This window comes from Anguilla anguilla, chromosome 10, assembly GCF_013347855.1.
Source record: "Anguilla anguilla isolate fAngAng1 chromosome 10, fAngAng1.pri, whole genome shotgun sequence".
In the NCBI taxonomy this organism is placed as follows: domain Eukaryota; kingdom Metazoa; phylum Chordata; class Actinopteri; order Anguilliformes; family Anguillidae; genus Anguilla; species Anguilla anguilla.
In genome coordinates this window covers 19,186,570-19,200,361 of record NC_049210.1, presented here as the reverse complement: position 1 = coordinate 19,200,361, position 13,792 = coordinate 19,186,570, and the positions used below count along the sequence as shown (strand labels likewise).

The following is a 13,792-nucleotide window of genomic DNA, read 5'->3' as shown; positions in this document are numbered from 1 at the left end:
TGTATTTGTGCTTACGTTGTGACACATAGCGATGCTTAACGACAGTCCTCCTCACTGGAACATGATACAGAAGACCATGATTGGAATTTTAAGGAAAATCAATCTGAAAAAGAAATGCCATCAACAACAACAGAACAGTATGTCTGAAGTTGGTAAGGAAAAGAACCAAGAGCTTCAAATACACCAGAGACTGACTAAGCACGAGCAGTCACAGCTGACCTCCCCCCATCTCCCACTCCTGAATAAAAATAAATACAGAATTCATACAAGCCAGTGCTGGACAGAGAGTTTAAATAAAGTTTATTCTGGAATGCCACTGTTCCCAGCTGCTAATCAGCTAGGTCAACTGTAGAAAGTGTCCACTTCCCGCCAAGTTGTTTAATGGCGATAGGAAGAGTCTGGTCTACCGCACAAAATTCTTAGGGTAAAGCTTGAATAGTTTTCCTTCCTGCGTGGGTTCGAATCCATATTTCTCCAGCTGATCCGGGTTGAACGTTCCGTTCTCAATGTCCTTCTTGATCTGCGGGGCAACAGCCTGGGAGAAGAGGGCCTCTGGGGTGAGGGCGGGCTCCGTCCCATCGGGGGTGCGGTAGGACACGTACGGCTTCAGCTTGAACCCCTCCAGGGAAGGAACCACGAATTCCGGAACCATCTCCCTTATCCTCACAAACTTCCTGCTGGAGGTGAGCGCGCCGGTGGGCCTCGCGGGCCCGCCCCTGTTCATAGTCCGGGGGCCGCGTTTGGTGGTGGAGGCCGCCATGCGGCGCGTCCCCCGCACCAATCCCCGCGTCAGCGCTGACAGCAACCCCATGTGTGTGTGTGCGTCAGGCTCAGCAGCTATCTACTGACAGAGAAAAAGGTGAGCCATTTTGACCTCTGTAACAGTTGGCTTAATGTCAGCAGAAAAATGTTTACTGGATTGGTATGAACAACTGCAAAGAATGCTTCATTCCTGACACTGAGCCTTATCAATCACATTTTAACCATAGCCTGTTAGGTCATACCTTGCCACCATAAGTAGGTTATAGCCACTAACCAGCAGGGAAAATTGGACAGAATTGATGAATGGACACTTTTTGTGAAAGGGAATCGAAAAGATTCAGGAACGGTTGTTTTCGTAGTAGCCTATACGTGTCATACCAAGCACTAATGTACGTATGGAAAAAAACCGCAATGCTATGATGTGCCACAAATGATGAAAATCGGTCATTCTAGTTCCTTTACGTTCATATTAAAGTGGTGTGATCACGTTGGGTGGATTACTTGAAAAATGCAATATGGTACAAATTATAAATTACATGACAAAAATGTTGGCTGGTTAGCATCTGCTGGATTGCTCATGGTGTATTACTGCTGATTGTATTACTACTTTAGGGCTGTACATCCAGTTTCATTAGTCAAGTATACATTAGACACTTCCTGCTCATCCTCACGTGTAGAATCATACCTAGTGTGAGTGAGAGAAAGATTGTATAGAAGTAGCGATAGGGTACATTTTACGTTCAGGTAATCCAAAATGTGATCATCGGCACGTTAGAAAGCAACTAATCGATAACTAATGGGTTTATTAGTTCATTGTCATTTTATTACATAATCCAGATTACATATAATCTGTTACTATCCAAACCGGTAATAGTAAATCAATAAACATTTAAATTAGAAGGACGATACCAATGCAGAAAGAATGAAACAAACTTGACGCCATTTTCCTCCGGTTGATTTAAAATTGAAACCCAGTACACAATCGCTAAATTTCGTGAATTGGATGCCTACCTGAAAGCAATTCTGTGCAATGGCAGCTATCTAGTTGCATGTGTTTTTAAATGATAGAGTGCATCTGTCAGTTACAGGCCATCATTGCTGCAAGGAAGGACACTTTTGACCCTGCGTACACGTAACCGAGATGTCCAGCTAATGATGTAACAGCAACGGAAACGTGTAGCTATCTAGCGACGTTTGTTAAAACATGTAAACATTTACATGTAATAATATATAACGAAGGTGTTAATCGTTGGCTACATCTATTATTGTGAAAACAAATTCCATGTCAAAACACAAACACTCACCTTGACCACCCCGCGCACGCCGTCGTATATAAAGAAAACTGCACATACGAACATCCGTTACTCTGATAGGGAGATTGTAGATGTTGACAGCCAATTGGGATCGCGAATACTGCCAGGGAGTTTCTGAGAGTCGGGATTGTAGCCAAGATTGAAACCACTATGATGACTGCGTGGAGGGAATGTAGCCAGCGAAGTTGATGTGTCGCAGAGGGAGGGAGACAAAAAACTCAGAAGGAAATCTAGTAAGTAGGTGGTTTGAAAATGAATCACTGTTTACAGTACAATTTTCGGGGCTCTTGCTCCCCAGATGGCTGCGTGGTCGGAACTGTCATAGAGAAGTGCGTGTAGCGGATCACTACCGGCATCGAGGTGGACAGTGCGACTGTGCTAGTAGTCAATTAAGTTCATTAGACGAACCAACAGTCTGACAACAGCTAACTTATCCTGGGACAGTTTGACCACTACACAGAATACTTTAATTGTATGGACACTACCTGTCGGGAGTGTACCAGCAGTGGATAGAACATTATGTATATAAAGATGGATAAAATAATGTTTCATCTTTTTATATGTCACATTATTTGTTTTTCTCTTCATACAGAGGTTACTGAATAGTTTCTTATATTGTAGGGCATTGTTTTGTAAGGTAGGCTACATTGGGGAAATGGTCAAAGAGGACTATCCGATGTTGCAATCGCTAAGTGATTGCCCGGTACGCTTGTTAGCACTCTGTTTTTGTGTCAGGGTTGTGTGTGAGTTTGTGGAGGTGTCGGGTTACGGTCCAGCGGACGTAAGGAGATCTTTTTTGGTCACTCACACACATGTTTAAGGCAGAAGCATTTAAGGACAACTCACCCGTTCTTATTCGTCCACATCTTTTAGTTTCTACCGTTTTAAGTCCCAAAGTTCAGTATCTCCAGGAAAAGGTGACCAGTAAACCAATCAGTGTCGCAAGAACCTCACTCCTAGTTTTGGCTAATAAGTCAATTGACTTATCTGCTATGCGAACTTGTTTTCAAGTCTTTATTTTGCATACATTTGTATGTGATCAGCTGAGCGAAATGAGCGTGTGTCAACATAAAGTAATGCAGCCTGATCATGTTTGCGTGGCTGTTTCTTTGCTGCAGTTCAGGCTATGCGATTTTGTGTGTGGTATTTTGTTTTTTCTTCGTGTCGTAATGAATGACCAAAATAGGTTTATTTTTGTGAAATTGAAATATAGATATTGTAAAGACAAGTGACATTATTACACTGAATATTACGAGTTAAGTCATTTAAACAACATAGAAGGACGTGGGCAAAGGTCATTTTAGGTAGGGCTAATGGATTGAACCCTTAAACACATACAGTAAACACAGGCAGTATAGGGGCAGCAAAAAGACATGTTTGTGTGGCTTCCATTGAGCCATGTGAATATTGTTTACAGTTTCTGGTAGCCTAACTCCCATTGTATTCCAATTCCCATAGGTTCCAAATAGAAATATGTTAACACAGTTTTAGCACATATGCAGTTTTCACCCACGGTATTGAGAAGAAAAGTGCACAGGTCCCAACCATATGCTTATTATGATTATTATGAGCAATGTTACTACTACGACTGGTAATAATAATAATCCATCCTACTATTATCTTATGCTGGGCAGGGTCACGGGGAGTGCTGGACCCTATCCCAGCATTGGGCGAGAGGCATGAATACACCCTGGACAGGCCGCCAATCTATCGCACACACACCATTCACTCACACACTCATACCTGGGCAATTTAGAGTCTTCAATTAGTCTACCTGCATGTCTTTGGACTGTGGGATGAAACCAGAGTACCTAGAGGAAACCCACACAGACACGGGAAGAGCATGCAATCTCCACACAGAGAGGCTCAGCCTGGGACTCAAACCCAAGACCTTCTTGCCGTGAGGCGACAGTGCTACCCACTTCACTGCCATGCCGCCTAATAATAATAATAATAATAATGATAATAATAATAATAATAATAATGAGTGAGCACTGTTACTACTATTACTAGTCATAATAATAATAATAATAATAATAATAATAATGATGGCAATAGCATTACTACTATGGCTGTGTAATTGAAGTGCTTTTAACCGCAGTTCAACTCTCTCTCTCTCTCTCTCTCTCTCCCTCCCTCTCTCTCTCTCTCTCTCTCTGCAGGAATGGCTGAGGCGGAGGAGGAAAGCTGCAGTATATACCCAGTAAGACTTCATCATCCCTCTGTCTCTTGCACTTATTTATCATTTATAGTGATGGAGTCCCATAATGGTTCATGCAGTCGGTTGTCCTCAATCGTCAAGTTGTCTGAACCAGTCAAAATACAGCCTAACCTACCCTCACTCTGCATTTATTCTTTCTTGATAAGCCCTTATCCTCAGTTTAGAGAAATGTTCTTTTGCAGTTCTCGTCCTCTCTTTGGAATAATACTCCCAACTTCATCGGGTGCAGTTACAATTGTTTCCATTAAATCAGCTCTTACGACATACCTCTTTTTCCTGTGCTTATCCCTCATGTATGCTTGCATTTGTGAATCCTGTGTGTGCGTTTATACTGTATGTTTTTCTTTCAGCGTGTGTGTGTGTGTGTGTGTGTGTGTGTGTGTGCATGTTCATGTGTTTATGTGTACTAGTGCTCTTTCAGTACCTGTGGTTTTTTTGTGTTTGAGGTCACGCTGCCCAGCAGCAGCGAGATTCGGGCTCGGGTGCAGCAGTTTGTGGAGGAGAGGATGCAGACGACCATGGTACTCTATGCGTCCATCTTCTCACTGTCACGTCACCACAATGTTCTTCATGACCTGTTCTCCTTGCTATTATACATGCATCTGGGCAACAGTCACCTTTATTTCCAGTATTTCCTCTCTATGTAGTACTCACTTGTCTCTCAGTATACTAATGTGAGATAACAGAGCCTATGCACTAATGTAGGTGTGCTGTTTTCCAGCTGACGGGCATGCTGATTGGAGCAGCTGTGGCAGTGTCTTTCATTGGAATCATCGTGCTCTTCCTCTACCGGAGATACAAGCAGGCCAGTCAGTATATTTGCCTTTCTTTTGTCTCCCAAACAGCCAAACTCCAATTCAAAAGGCTTTACTGGCAGGCTGTAAATATTGACAATGCATACAGCAACACATCCAAACACACACACAAATCAGCAATCAGTGAATTCTGTGCATTATTGTTGCAATAATAATAATAATAATAATAATAATAATGGCACAAAAAATAAACAGTAATTTACAAAAACTGTAAACTTCTCTCACACAAATTATATATCAAACTTTATTGTAGCATGAACAGTGTATAGTTTTTCAGTAAAAGCACTGCATCCTCTGACAGATGTCATAGGCTGGTTCTTTACCCTAACCAAGTCCAGCTCACACGAGTGGCATCAATTTTATATACAGTTTTGTCCATTTCACTGAAGAATACAGTATGTTGAAATTTTTAAGTTTGAACTAAGCCTCTAATGAAAAACATTGAGTAAAGTTTTTTTATGAATGCAATTTCTGAGCAGTATACATAATATTTTTTTTGGGGAGAAACATGACCATTACAATGCTCGTGGAATGAGTCATGGGTGTGACTGGAAGTACTTGACAGTGGACAAGCGTATTTATTTTATCACAGATGTTCATATAAAAACCTTTGCATTTTCATAACTGTGTTTCAGAGGAGCAGCAGGCTGGTGCTCCTCGCTATCGCTTCAGGAAAAGAGACAAGGTGATGTTCTATGGAAGGAAGATCATGAGAAAGGTACGTCACTTCCACTGATTCTGGCTGTATGTTTTGGCTTTGAATTTACTGATTATCACCACCAGGGGGCAGTGTGAATCAAGGTGCCGTGCTAGCTCTCCATAACAGTACGTCTATGCAATATACCCCTCTCCCACACCTACAGTAATAACTCCAGTATACCCTTCTCCCTCTCTGTTCCATTTGATTACCTTTGTTTTTCTCGTACGAAAATATCTTGTTTTGCTCTTTCAGGTGCAGACCTTGTCCTCCACCCCTGCCTCTAACTCAGTGTCCAGGCAGCGCCCGCGTAAAAGACCCAAAGTCCTGTCCATAGCCCGCAGGTAGGGCCTGATTCTAGTTATGCACACTTAGCATTTTCTCAGTGAATTTTTTTTTGAAGATGCCAGAATTCCACGTTTTATAGTTAAGTTTGATATGTGGAAATCTATCTAGTTTGTTTTTTCGCTTTGCGAATGCGCGTGTGCTCCAGGATCTTGCATTTTCGGAGGGAACCCCCCACTCTGCAGCCGAAAGAGCCCCCACCTTCGTTGCTGGAGGCCGACCTGACGGAGTTCGACGTGCAGAATTCCCACCTGCCCTCTGAGGTGCTGTACATGCTGAAGAATGTCAGGTGAGGAAACGCATGACTTGTCTTGGAAAATGAGAATTGGGATGGAAGCACCCCAGCAAGGATTCAAACCAGCAGCCTTCTGGTTGCAAATCAAGCTTCTTAATTTGTAACCAGATTTCTAATTTCCTAGGGGGATTCTGGAGCCCCTGTTACTGAATCCCCCTGTGTGTTGTGTGTAACGTTGCCACGGTAGTAACCATGATCCAGTGGCCTTGGTGGTGAATACTCAGCTTGAGAATATTCCTAGAGGAATGTGGAACACGCCTGGAACAGAGCATGGAACTGGCAGTATACTTCTAGTTTATCATTATTATTATCGTAGATGGGGATGAGCGGATGGGTAGGATGTGCTGAATTGCTTATTACCCCCGAGGACGCGTTTGTGATTTGTCGGCTCTTGTTTACCGCGGCCCCCAGGGTGCTGGGTCACTTTGAGAAGCCGCTGTTCCTGGAACTGTGCCGTCACATGGTGTTCGTGGAGCTGCAGGAGGGGGAGGGCCTCTTCCGCCCTGGCGACATAGACGACAGCATCTACGTGGTCCAGGACGGGCGCCTGGAGCTCTGTATCCACGAGAGCGTAAGACCGGCGAATCGTTTTTACGTCTCCTCCTCCTCCTCCTCCTCCTCCTCCTCCTCCGCATTATAGCTCCGCGATTCAATTTTTTCCCCCTCCTCCATCAAGGCGAAAGATCCACTCGACTTCCTCCACTGTGTAAAACCAGTGCCGCGTTTTATTGTTCCTCTCTCCTGTTAAGAGTTCGGTAAGGTCAGCCAGCATTTTACATTGTGCTGGCGGGGGTGTGGAACCCCAATTGGACCGGATGCGCGCTGCATGAGATTCAGTTAATACCGTTCATATTGTCTATTGTTTTCAGCCAGGAAGTCATGAATTTGCAGACAAAGCCAGTTTCTTGTCACAAAAACAATGCAAGTGTAAACAAGTCCTTACTGTGTGTGGCATTATGGGTAACCGTACGGGCTTAGGATCAGTGCGCCATTTTACCTAGCGTCTAGAGGGGTGTAAGACCTAGCGGATGTGACGCTTGCATATCGGTTTGATCGTGCTGAGCGCACAGGCCGCAAATAAAACTGAACCACAAATTGCCTCCCAATTCAGTTACAGTTTATGCATGTAGGAACTTCCTCCAGTCCAGTAGAGGTCACACCCCCATGCTCAACTTTAATCTTTTTTTTATCATCTTGTAAATCAGTCACTACTCTTTGGGAGAGGGCAGCTTGCATTTTTGATGTTGTTTCATCAAAACATTCAGTTGAGCTGCGAGAAAATTGGAACATCCTGTTTAGCCTTGTGAATCAACAAGCGCATGAACCATGTCAAATGGGAGGAGAGGAAAACAATTGTGCGGTTATTTTTGAGAGAGAGAGAGAGAGAGAGAGAAACAGGGAAACAGGGAGAGAGAATTGCAGTAAACACAAATTCAGTGGGCCTTCTTTGAAAACGCAATATTGGTCCTTATAAATTTTTATCACACTGACAGAAAAGGAGAAATTACAAATTAATTTTGTTGCTACATAGGTGGCAGATTACCATCATCAGTGAAACGCAGTCAGGACCTTAAATATATAAATGACTATGATTGCTCACTGTATGTACTGTTTGAGAAAAGCAACAAAATGTAACACAGCGTACCCGAGGTATAAAGAACACCTCAGAAAAATTGCAAATCTCCCCCCCCCCCCTCATCACAACCCTCACACTACATACACTCACACATGCACACTCACACATGCACACATGCAGACACACAAATATGCACCACTCCCCCCTCCTTTTCTTGCCATCACTGTTCATGTGTGACAGTAAAGCCCCTCGAGTTGCAATGGGATCCAGAGAGAGTCTAATAGGCTTGTCTTTCGCATCAGTTGAACACAATATTTAGAGATTTAACGGCCGTTACCCTAATTTAATCGCTCGCCGCTGTGACGCGGACGGGAAGGAGCGCGGAGCAGCGGAGCTAAAGTGGCGAGTCTGATGCATTATCCGCGTCCTCTCTCCCGCGCTGCAGGACGGCTCGGACGCCGTGGTGAAGTACGTCCTGCCGGGGGACAGCGTCCACAGCCTGCTCAGCATCCTGGACGTCATCACCGTGAGTCCGTCCCCGTCCCTGTCCGTTCATCCGTCCAGCGACCTCCGTCCCTCCTCGTCCCCTCCGAACTCCTGCATCTGACCCCGGGTCTCTGTATCTGACCCCGGTCTCTCTTCCTCTACGCGCTGTGGTTATTTGCCGCATCTAAAGGGCCCCAGCTGCAAAATTTTAATTGCCGCGAGCGTTTGACCAGGACTCGAATTTGCAGCGTGTCCTCGTTAACTTCATTAACTGGAAACGCTTAATTTCCTTTGAGCGCCATCAGGATAACGTATTGGCTACAGTACAAATATGCACTGTCCCTTAAGGTCAGCTCTACTAGCTAGTGTACGCGTGAGTACTTAAAATGAGTTTTGTTATTACGGAGAGTCAGCAAGTATTCTAGAATGAACCACAGGTCGCAAGTGTACCATCGGATGTTGAGCCAAGTAAACAGCAAGCTAAATACCGGGCTCTAACAGGGCGGATTTGTTAATGGACCCAAACTGCTGTTTTTTAGCGGTTTTATATCACTCATCTTTCCTTCTGTTCCTCTCTTCTCCTCCTCTGTTCCAGGGCTACCCCGCGCCCTACAAGACTGTGTCGGCCCGGGCTGCCTCCCGGTCCACCATACTGCGCCTGCCTGCGTCCGCCTTCTGCTCCGTCTTTGAGAAATACCCAGACACCCTGATCCGCGTCATCCAGGTACCCCCCTACAACCGCTGCACACCTAGACCTCCCGCCCTTTACGTAGTGCTGTTCCTCACCACTTCACCCAATCCCTACAGCCCTAAACTCAAAACCCCAACAACCTATGCCTTTTCTCCTTATGATCTTAACTTCTGCACCCAAACCCTACAGCCTTACACTCAAAACCCTACAGCACTTCACTCAAAACCCTACAGCACTTCACTCAAAACCCCAGCAGCATACACCGTATCTCTTTATGTTCTTCACCCCTACACTCAAACCCTACAGCCTTACACTCAGAACCCTGAAAACATGCACCGTATTGCCTTATACTTTTTGCCCCTATATCCCGACCCTACAACCTACACCCTGTCTCCTTATGCTCTTAACCTACTCCCGAGCTGTGTAGTCCTACACTCAAAACCTTACAACCACAACCTGCACCCTATACCCTTATGCTCTTCATTCCTACACCCAAACTGTACATCCTTACACTCAGAACCCTACAACCTACACCCTATCCCCTTATGCTCTTCATTCCTACACCCAAACTGTACATCCTTACACTCAGAACCCTACAATCTACACCCTATACCCTTGTGCTCTTCATTCCTACACCCAAACTGTACATCCTTACACTCAGAACCCTACAACCTACACCCTATCCCCTTATGCTCTTCATTCCTACATCCAAACTGTACATCCTTACACTCAAAACCCATCAACCTACAATATACCTCCTTACACTGTTCACTCCTGAAGTCCTACACTCCTTAAATCCTACCTGGTTACACCCCTCCACCCAAACAAACCATGATACATTCAGTACGCCTGGCCTTCGTACCTTAGGATTTTCTCTTCATTATTGGGCTGAAGTGTTAGGAGACTGGGAATTCAACAATGTGTGCAATCATGTGCTGTCAGCGTCTCACTGTTTTTAACAAAGCGCAGTCAGCGACTGTCAGCGCGGGACAGTAATTACACATTCTGCTCTTCATATAGCCTCGCTCTTTGTTTTTCTGTTCTCTGGCAGCTTGATAAACCTCCGAAGAGTGCAGTGGGTATGAGGGATATGGGAGGAATTAGTATCAATCCTGTCTGCCTGTTCTGTCCAATAAAGAAACTTAGTAGCTAGCTTGTACTCCTCCTGAAACCCTTCAGGTGGTAAAGCAGTCTGTCGAAAGAGAACTCAAGGACTCTAAATTATCTGGATAGATCGGAAACTGACAGTACACAGACACTCTCTGTACTTGACGACTCACTTTTCACCTGAGGGGAGCACTGATTTTCTGGCATTTGTTGTGGAGCGGTTTTCTTCTGCTACAACAAATGCGAGTTCATGTTTTGCTGTTCTGTCTGACGACATTCCTGTTTCGTTGTGGCAATAGCGTGTCCTTTTCAATGGTGTTATTTAATCGCTACATCGTGTCCTTACGGACTGCAGTCCTTTTGCTACGACACCTGTGTTATTTCTGACTGTGCTTCTCTGTTGCCACGACAACCGTGTGTTCTTTCTGACTGTGTCCCTGATTAGATTATCATGGTGCGTCTTCAGAGGGTGACTTTCCTGGCCTTACATAATTACTTGGGCCTGACAACTGAACTCTTCAACCCTGTAAGTACTCTGGATGCCACACACCACTCTCGGGGATCTCTTCAGTCTAACCTCCATGGTGCTTTTCCCTTAACTCTGAGCAACACTGTGTACATTTCATGATTTTTACAGTTTTAATGTTTATGTCCATTTCACTGGCTACCACTGATTTTATAATGTGTTGGAATGGGAACAGTGTGTACATTTTACTTACAACTTTACTGAAATGAAGCATTGTGTGTCATCCTATAGAGCTATATCCAACCAAACCTAAGGGCAGTGGACGCAAAGATATTAATCGTTCCGTTTAATATTTATAAACATTTTACTCCTGAGACAGCTTTATTGTTGTTCATTCGTCCTGTTTTTCGCAAAGCTGAAATTTCTGCTTCAGGCATGCCTGACTAAAAAGCACAAAAACTGTCAGCTTTGTTAAATGTAAGTTTTGTTCTTCAAAATTAAGCCGAAAAGTAGACTGTTGTGTTCACCTTACCATTAAAATGCAATTAAAGTAGCCAGTGTACCGAGCTGGTGAGCTGGGATTTTTTTAGTTGTGCTAATGTGTAGTGGCGAGACCAAAAATGTTTCCCCTGCTTTGTGTGTGGCAGGAGCGTCAGGCAGCGCCCCTCGTGTCTGTCTCCACTGTGCTTGGAGAGGGGAGTACAGGCAAGGGACAACGCAGACACTCTCAGTCCCTCCCCACGGACGAAGACCCCGCCCAGGACAGGGGGTCCCCGGGACACGTAGACTGCCCTGGAGATGCAGGTCAGACACGGGCCAGTGGGTTTTTAAAAATCTTTTGATTGAATATTGATGAGGATTGATGCTTCTGAACCATCTATGTTCTTTCTATGTTCTGGTACACTTTTGCACACCGGCTGGTGGTCTCCGTCTTTGGTGCAAGAGAGATCTCTCTTGAAATCTGTCTAGTCAAGTTACAGTATGTCAGCCTTAATGTCTTGGGGGGCATTTCTGAAAACCTAAGGACACATTTTATTAGTTTTTTATTATTTTTTGATATTGATGTTAATATTCTGTTGATGTCCACTTGCTGTTACTTTAACATTATGTGGAATCTGACTGATTGATTTGGTGGTGACAGCTATCAACTGAATCCACTTGGGGGTGTATAAAGGATGTACCACTACATTGTTGATGCAATAAACATCAGAGGTCTTAAAATGCAAGAATGAGATGTTTATTCTGAATATTCCTTGGTTTTTTGGGAATTTTATCCCTGCCACCGTGGAAAAGACTAAAACAGTGTGCATCCTGACCTTCTGAAAAAATGTTTCTGACAACTGTCATTGCTGTTTCAAATATATACCGCTGAATCAGCATGTCACTGCTGATTATCTGATAGCATGTTCTTAGCATGTCCACGTGTCTCCATGGCCGGATAAAATCCATTTATTTCAGTTGTGTTCACAAGAACGTTTATTTGCTTGCTGTAACTGTTACATAATGTACAGGTGACAGTGGATTTACCTCTTAAGAGTAGCTTGTTCTTTGAAATGATTACATTGGTTTTAAGGAAACTCCCCAGAAGTCCACAGGAGCCAGTGCAGGATGGGATCCACTGAAGCAGGGAAAGGTTTGGGTGAATGGTGTGTCAGGGCTTCGCAGTAACGGGTGACGGTGCTGGCTGTGGTTTCAGATAGCAGGAAGGCCGTAGCCGTGGACAGTCCCTCTGTTACCTTCAGGAAGGCCCGCTCCATGTCCACGCCCACAGATAGCACAGGTACTATCCCCTAATTAATAACAATGAGGACATGAGCCTTTGTTCTTTTGCACAGGGCCTTAGCCAGGATATGAACTTGTTTAAAGAGCTTGTGTCTGTAATCGCTCTACCGCATACCTGACCTCCTGCATCGACTTCTGTACAGCCATGTGCCATAGCTCACGTTGCATTATATTGCATTGCATGGAGCATTCTGTGCTGTACAGCATGCTTTACATTGTGTTCCATTCCTGGTGTCTGAGAGACTCTGTCCTTCAGGGATGACTGGGACTGACCTTAACATGGCGTACGAGCGAGCTAGAGTTACCATCGACGATCCCTCCACCAGTCCTGTCATTCACAAGGTAAGTCAGTCAGCCAGGAAGCCAGTCAGCCAGTCAGCCAGTCAGTCAGTCAGTCAGTCAGTCAGCCAGTCAGTCACTCACTCACTCAGTGATTACATTCCATGTCTTGTGTAGTCTTATACACTGGCAGGTGGTAATTACCGTATTCGCACGCTGACTCTCCCTTCCTCCTTCCCTCTCTCTTCCTACCTCCCTATCTCTCTCTCTCCCCCCCTCTCTCTCTCTTTCTCTCTCTCTCTCTCAGTCCATCCTGAAGAAGAGTGTGACCATGCAGCAGACCCCATCTGCTGTGTTTCATTACTCTGAGAGTGGGGGTCAGGGTGGCCATGTCCCCCACAGCAAGATCAACACCATCTTCCAGGCAGCCAAGGAAGACCTGGTCAGACTGATGCAGCTGCAGGTGATGTTGCGTGGTTGCATATTTGTGTGTGTGTGTGTGTGTGTGTGTGTGTATGGGTGTCTGAGTGCAGGAGGGCTTGTGTGTGTGTGTGCTCTTCTTCTCCTCTGGCATGTCTTCATTCCTGTCACTATCTCCATGCAGGATGCTTCTCTGCTGGAGGGCAAGGTGACTCTGCACCAGGTGAAGCCAGGCGCTGAGGTGGCACGGCAGGGGGATCAGGTCAGAACCCAGCAATGAATCACAGAGCAGAATCCAGCACTGAAACCTGCAGTAGAACTCAGCACTGAAACAAGCAGTAGAACTCAGCACTGAAACATGCCGCAGAACTCAGCACTGAAACCTGCAGTAGAACTCAGCACTGAAACAAGCAGTAGAACTCAGCACTGAAACATGCAGCAGAACTCAGCACTGAAACATGCAGTAGAACTCAGCACTGAAACATTCAGTAGAACTCCGCACTGAAACATGCAGTAGGACTCCGCACTGAAACATGC

General features: G+C 44.9%; 2 protein-coding genes across 6 annotated transcripts in view; one reads left to right on the top strand and one right to left on the bottom strand.

The window, feature by feature from the left end:
* Nucleotides 1-274: 274 nt before the first annotated feature.
* Nucleotides 275-2,187, bottom strand: mrpl41 (mitochondrial ribosomal protein L41). 4 transcript variants are annotated; one of them, XM_035436378.1, is made up of 2 exons: nt 2,067-2,187; nt 275-844 (listed from the first exon to the last, which is right to left on the bottom strand). In XM_035436378.1, exon 2 carries the CDS (start codon nt 809-811, stop codon nt 404-406), a length of 408 nt encoding a protein of 135 aa, XP_035292269.1. In that variant the 5' UTR covers nt 812-844; nt 2,067-2,187; the 3' UTR covers nt 275-403. The 4 variants fall into 4 exon arrangements, with proteins under 4 accessions (XP_035292269.1, XP_035292268.1, XP_035292270.1 ...); XM_035436377.1 differs by having other exon boundaries at nt 275-841; nt 2,067-2,177; XM_035436379.1 differs by lacking the exon at nt 2,067-2,187 and adding an exon at nt 1,774-2,025.
* pnpla7b (patatin-like phospholipase domain containing 7b) overlaps nt 2,184-13,792 on the top strand; it is a 34,432-nt gene continuing 22,823 nt past the window's right edge. The window contains exons 1-16 of one of the 2 annotated variants that reach the window (XM_035436364.1): nt 2,184-2,308; nt 4,238-4,278; nt 4,743-4,817; nt 5,018-5,105; nt 5,747-5,829; nt 6,064-6,152; nt 6,302-6,442; nt 6,860-7,019; nt 8,470-8,550; nt 9,106-9,234; nt 10,754-10,834; nt 11,422-11,578; nt 12,471-12,554; nt 12,813-12,898; nt 13,143-13,298; nt 13,440-13,517. In XM_035436364.1, coding sequence (XP_035292255.1) covers nt 4,240-4,278; nt 4,743-4,817; nt 5,018-5,105; nt 5,747-5,829; nt 6,064-6,152; nt 6,302-6,442; nt 6,860-7,019; nt 8,470-8,550; nt 9,106-9,234; nt 10,754-10,834; nt 11,422-11,578; nt 12,471-12,554; nt 12,813-12,898; nt 13,143-13,298; nt 13,440-13,517 — 1,527 coding nt within the window. In that variant the 5' untranslated portion in view covers nt 2,184-2,308; nt 4,238-4,239. The remainder of the gene's footprint in view (nt 2,309-4,237; nt 4,279-4,742; nt 4,818-5,017; nt 5,106-5,746; nt 5,830-6,063; nt 6,153-6,301; nt 6,443-6,859; nt 7,020-8,469; nt 8,551-9,105; nt 9,235-10,753; nt 10,835-11,421; nt 11,579-12,470; nt 12,555-12,812; nt 12,899-13,142; nt 13,299-13,439; nt 13,518-13,792) is intronic. The other variant, XM_035436366.1, reaches the window with a different exon arrangement.

Bases quoted from the DNA above. Each gene is read 5' to 3' on its own strand.
- mrpl41 (XM_035436377.1), bottom strand. From the start codon at position 2,120: ATGTTCGTATGTGCAGTTTTCTTTATATACGACGGCGTGCGCGGGGTG. The intron at 842-2,066 runs GTGAGTGTTTGT...CTCTGTCAGTAG, and splicing joins GCGTGCGCGGGGTGGTCAAG to ATAGCTGCTGAGCCTGACGC.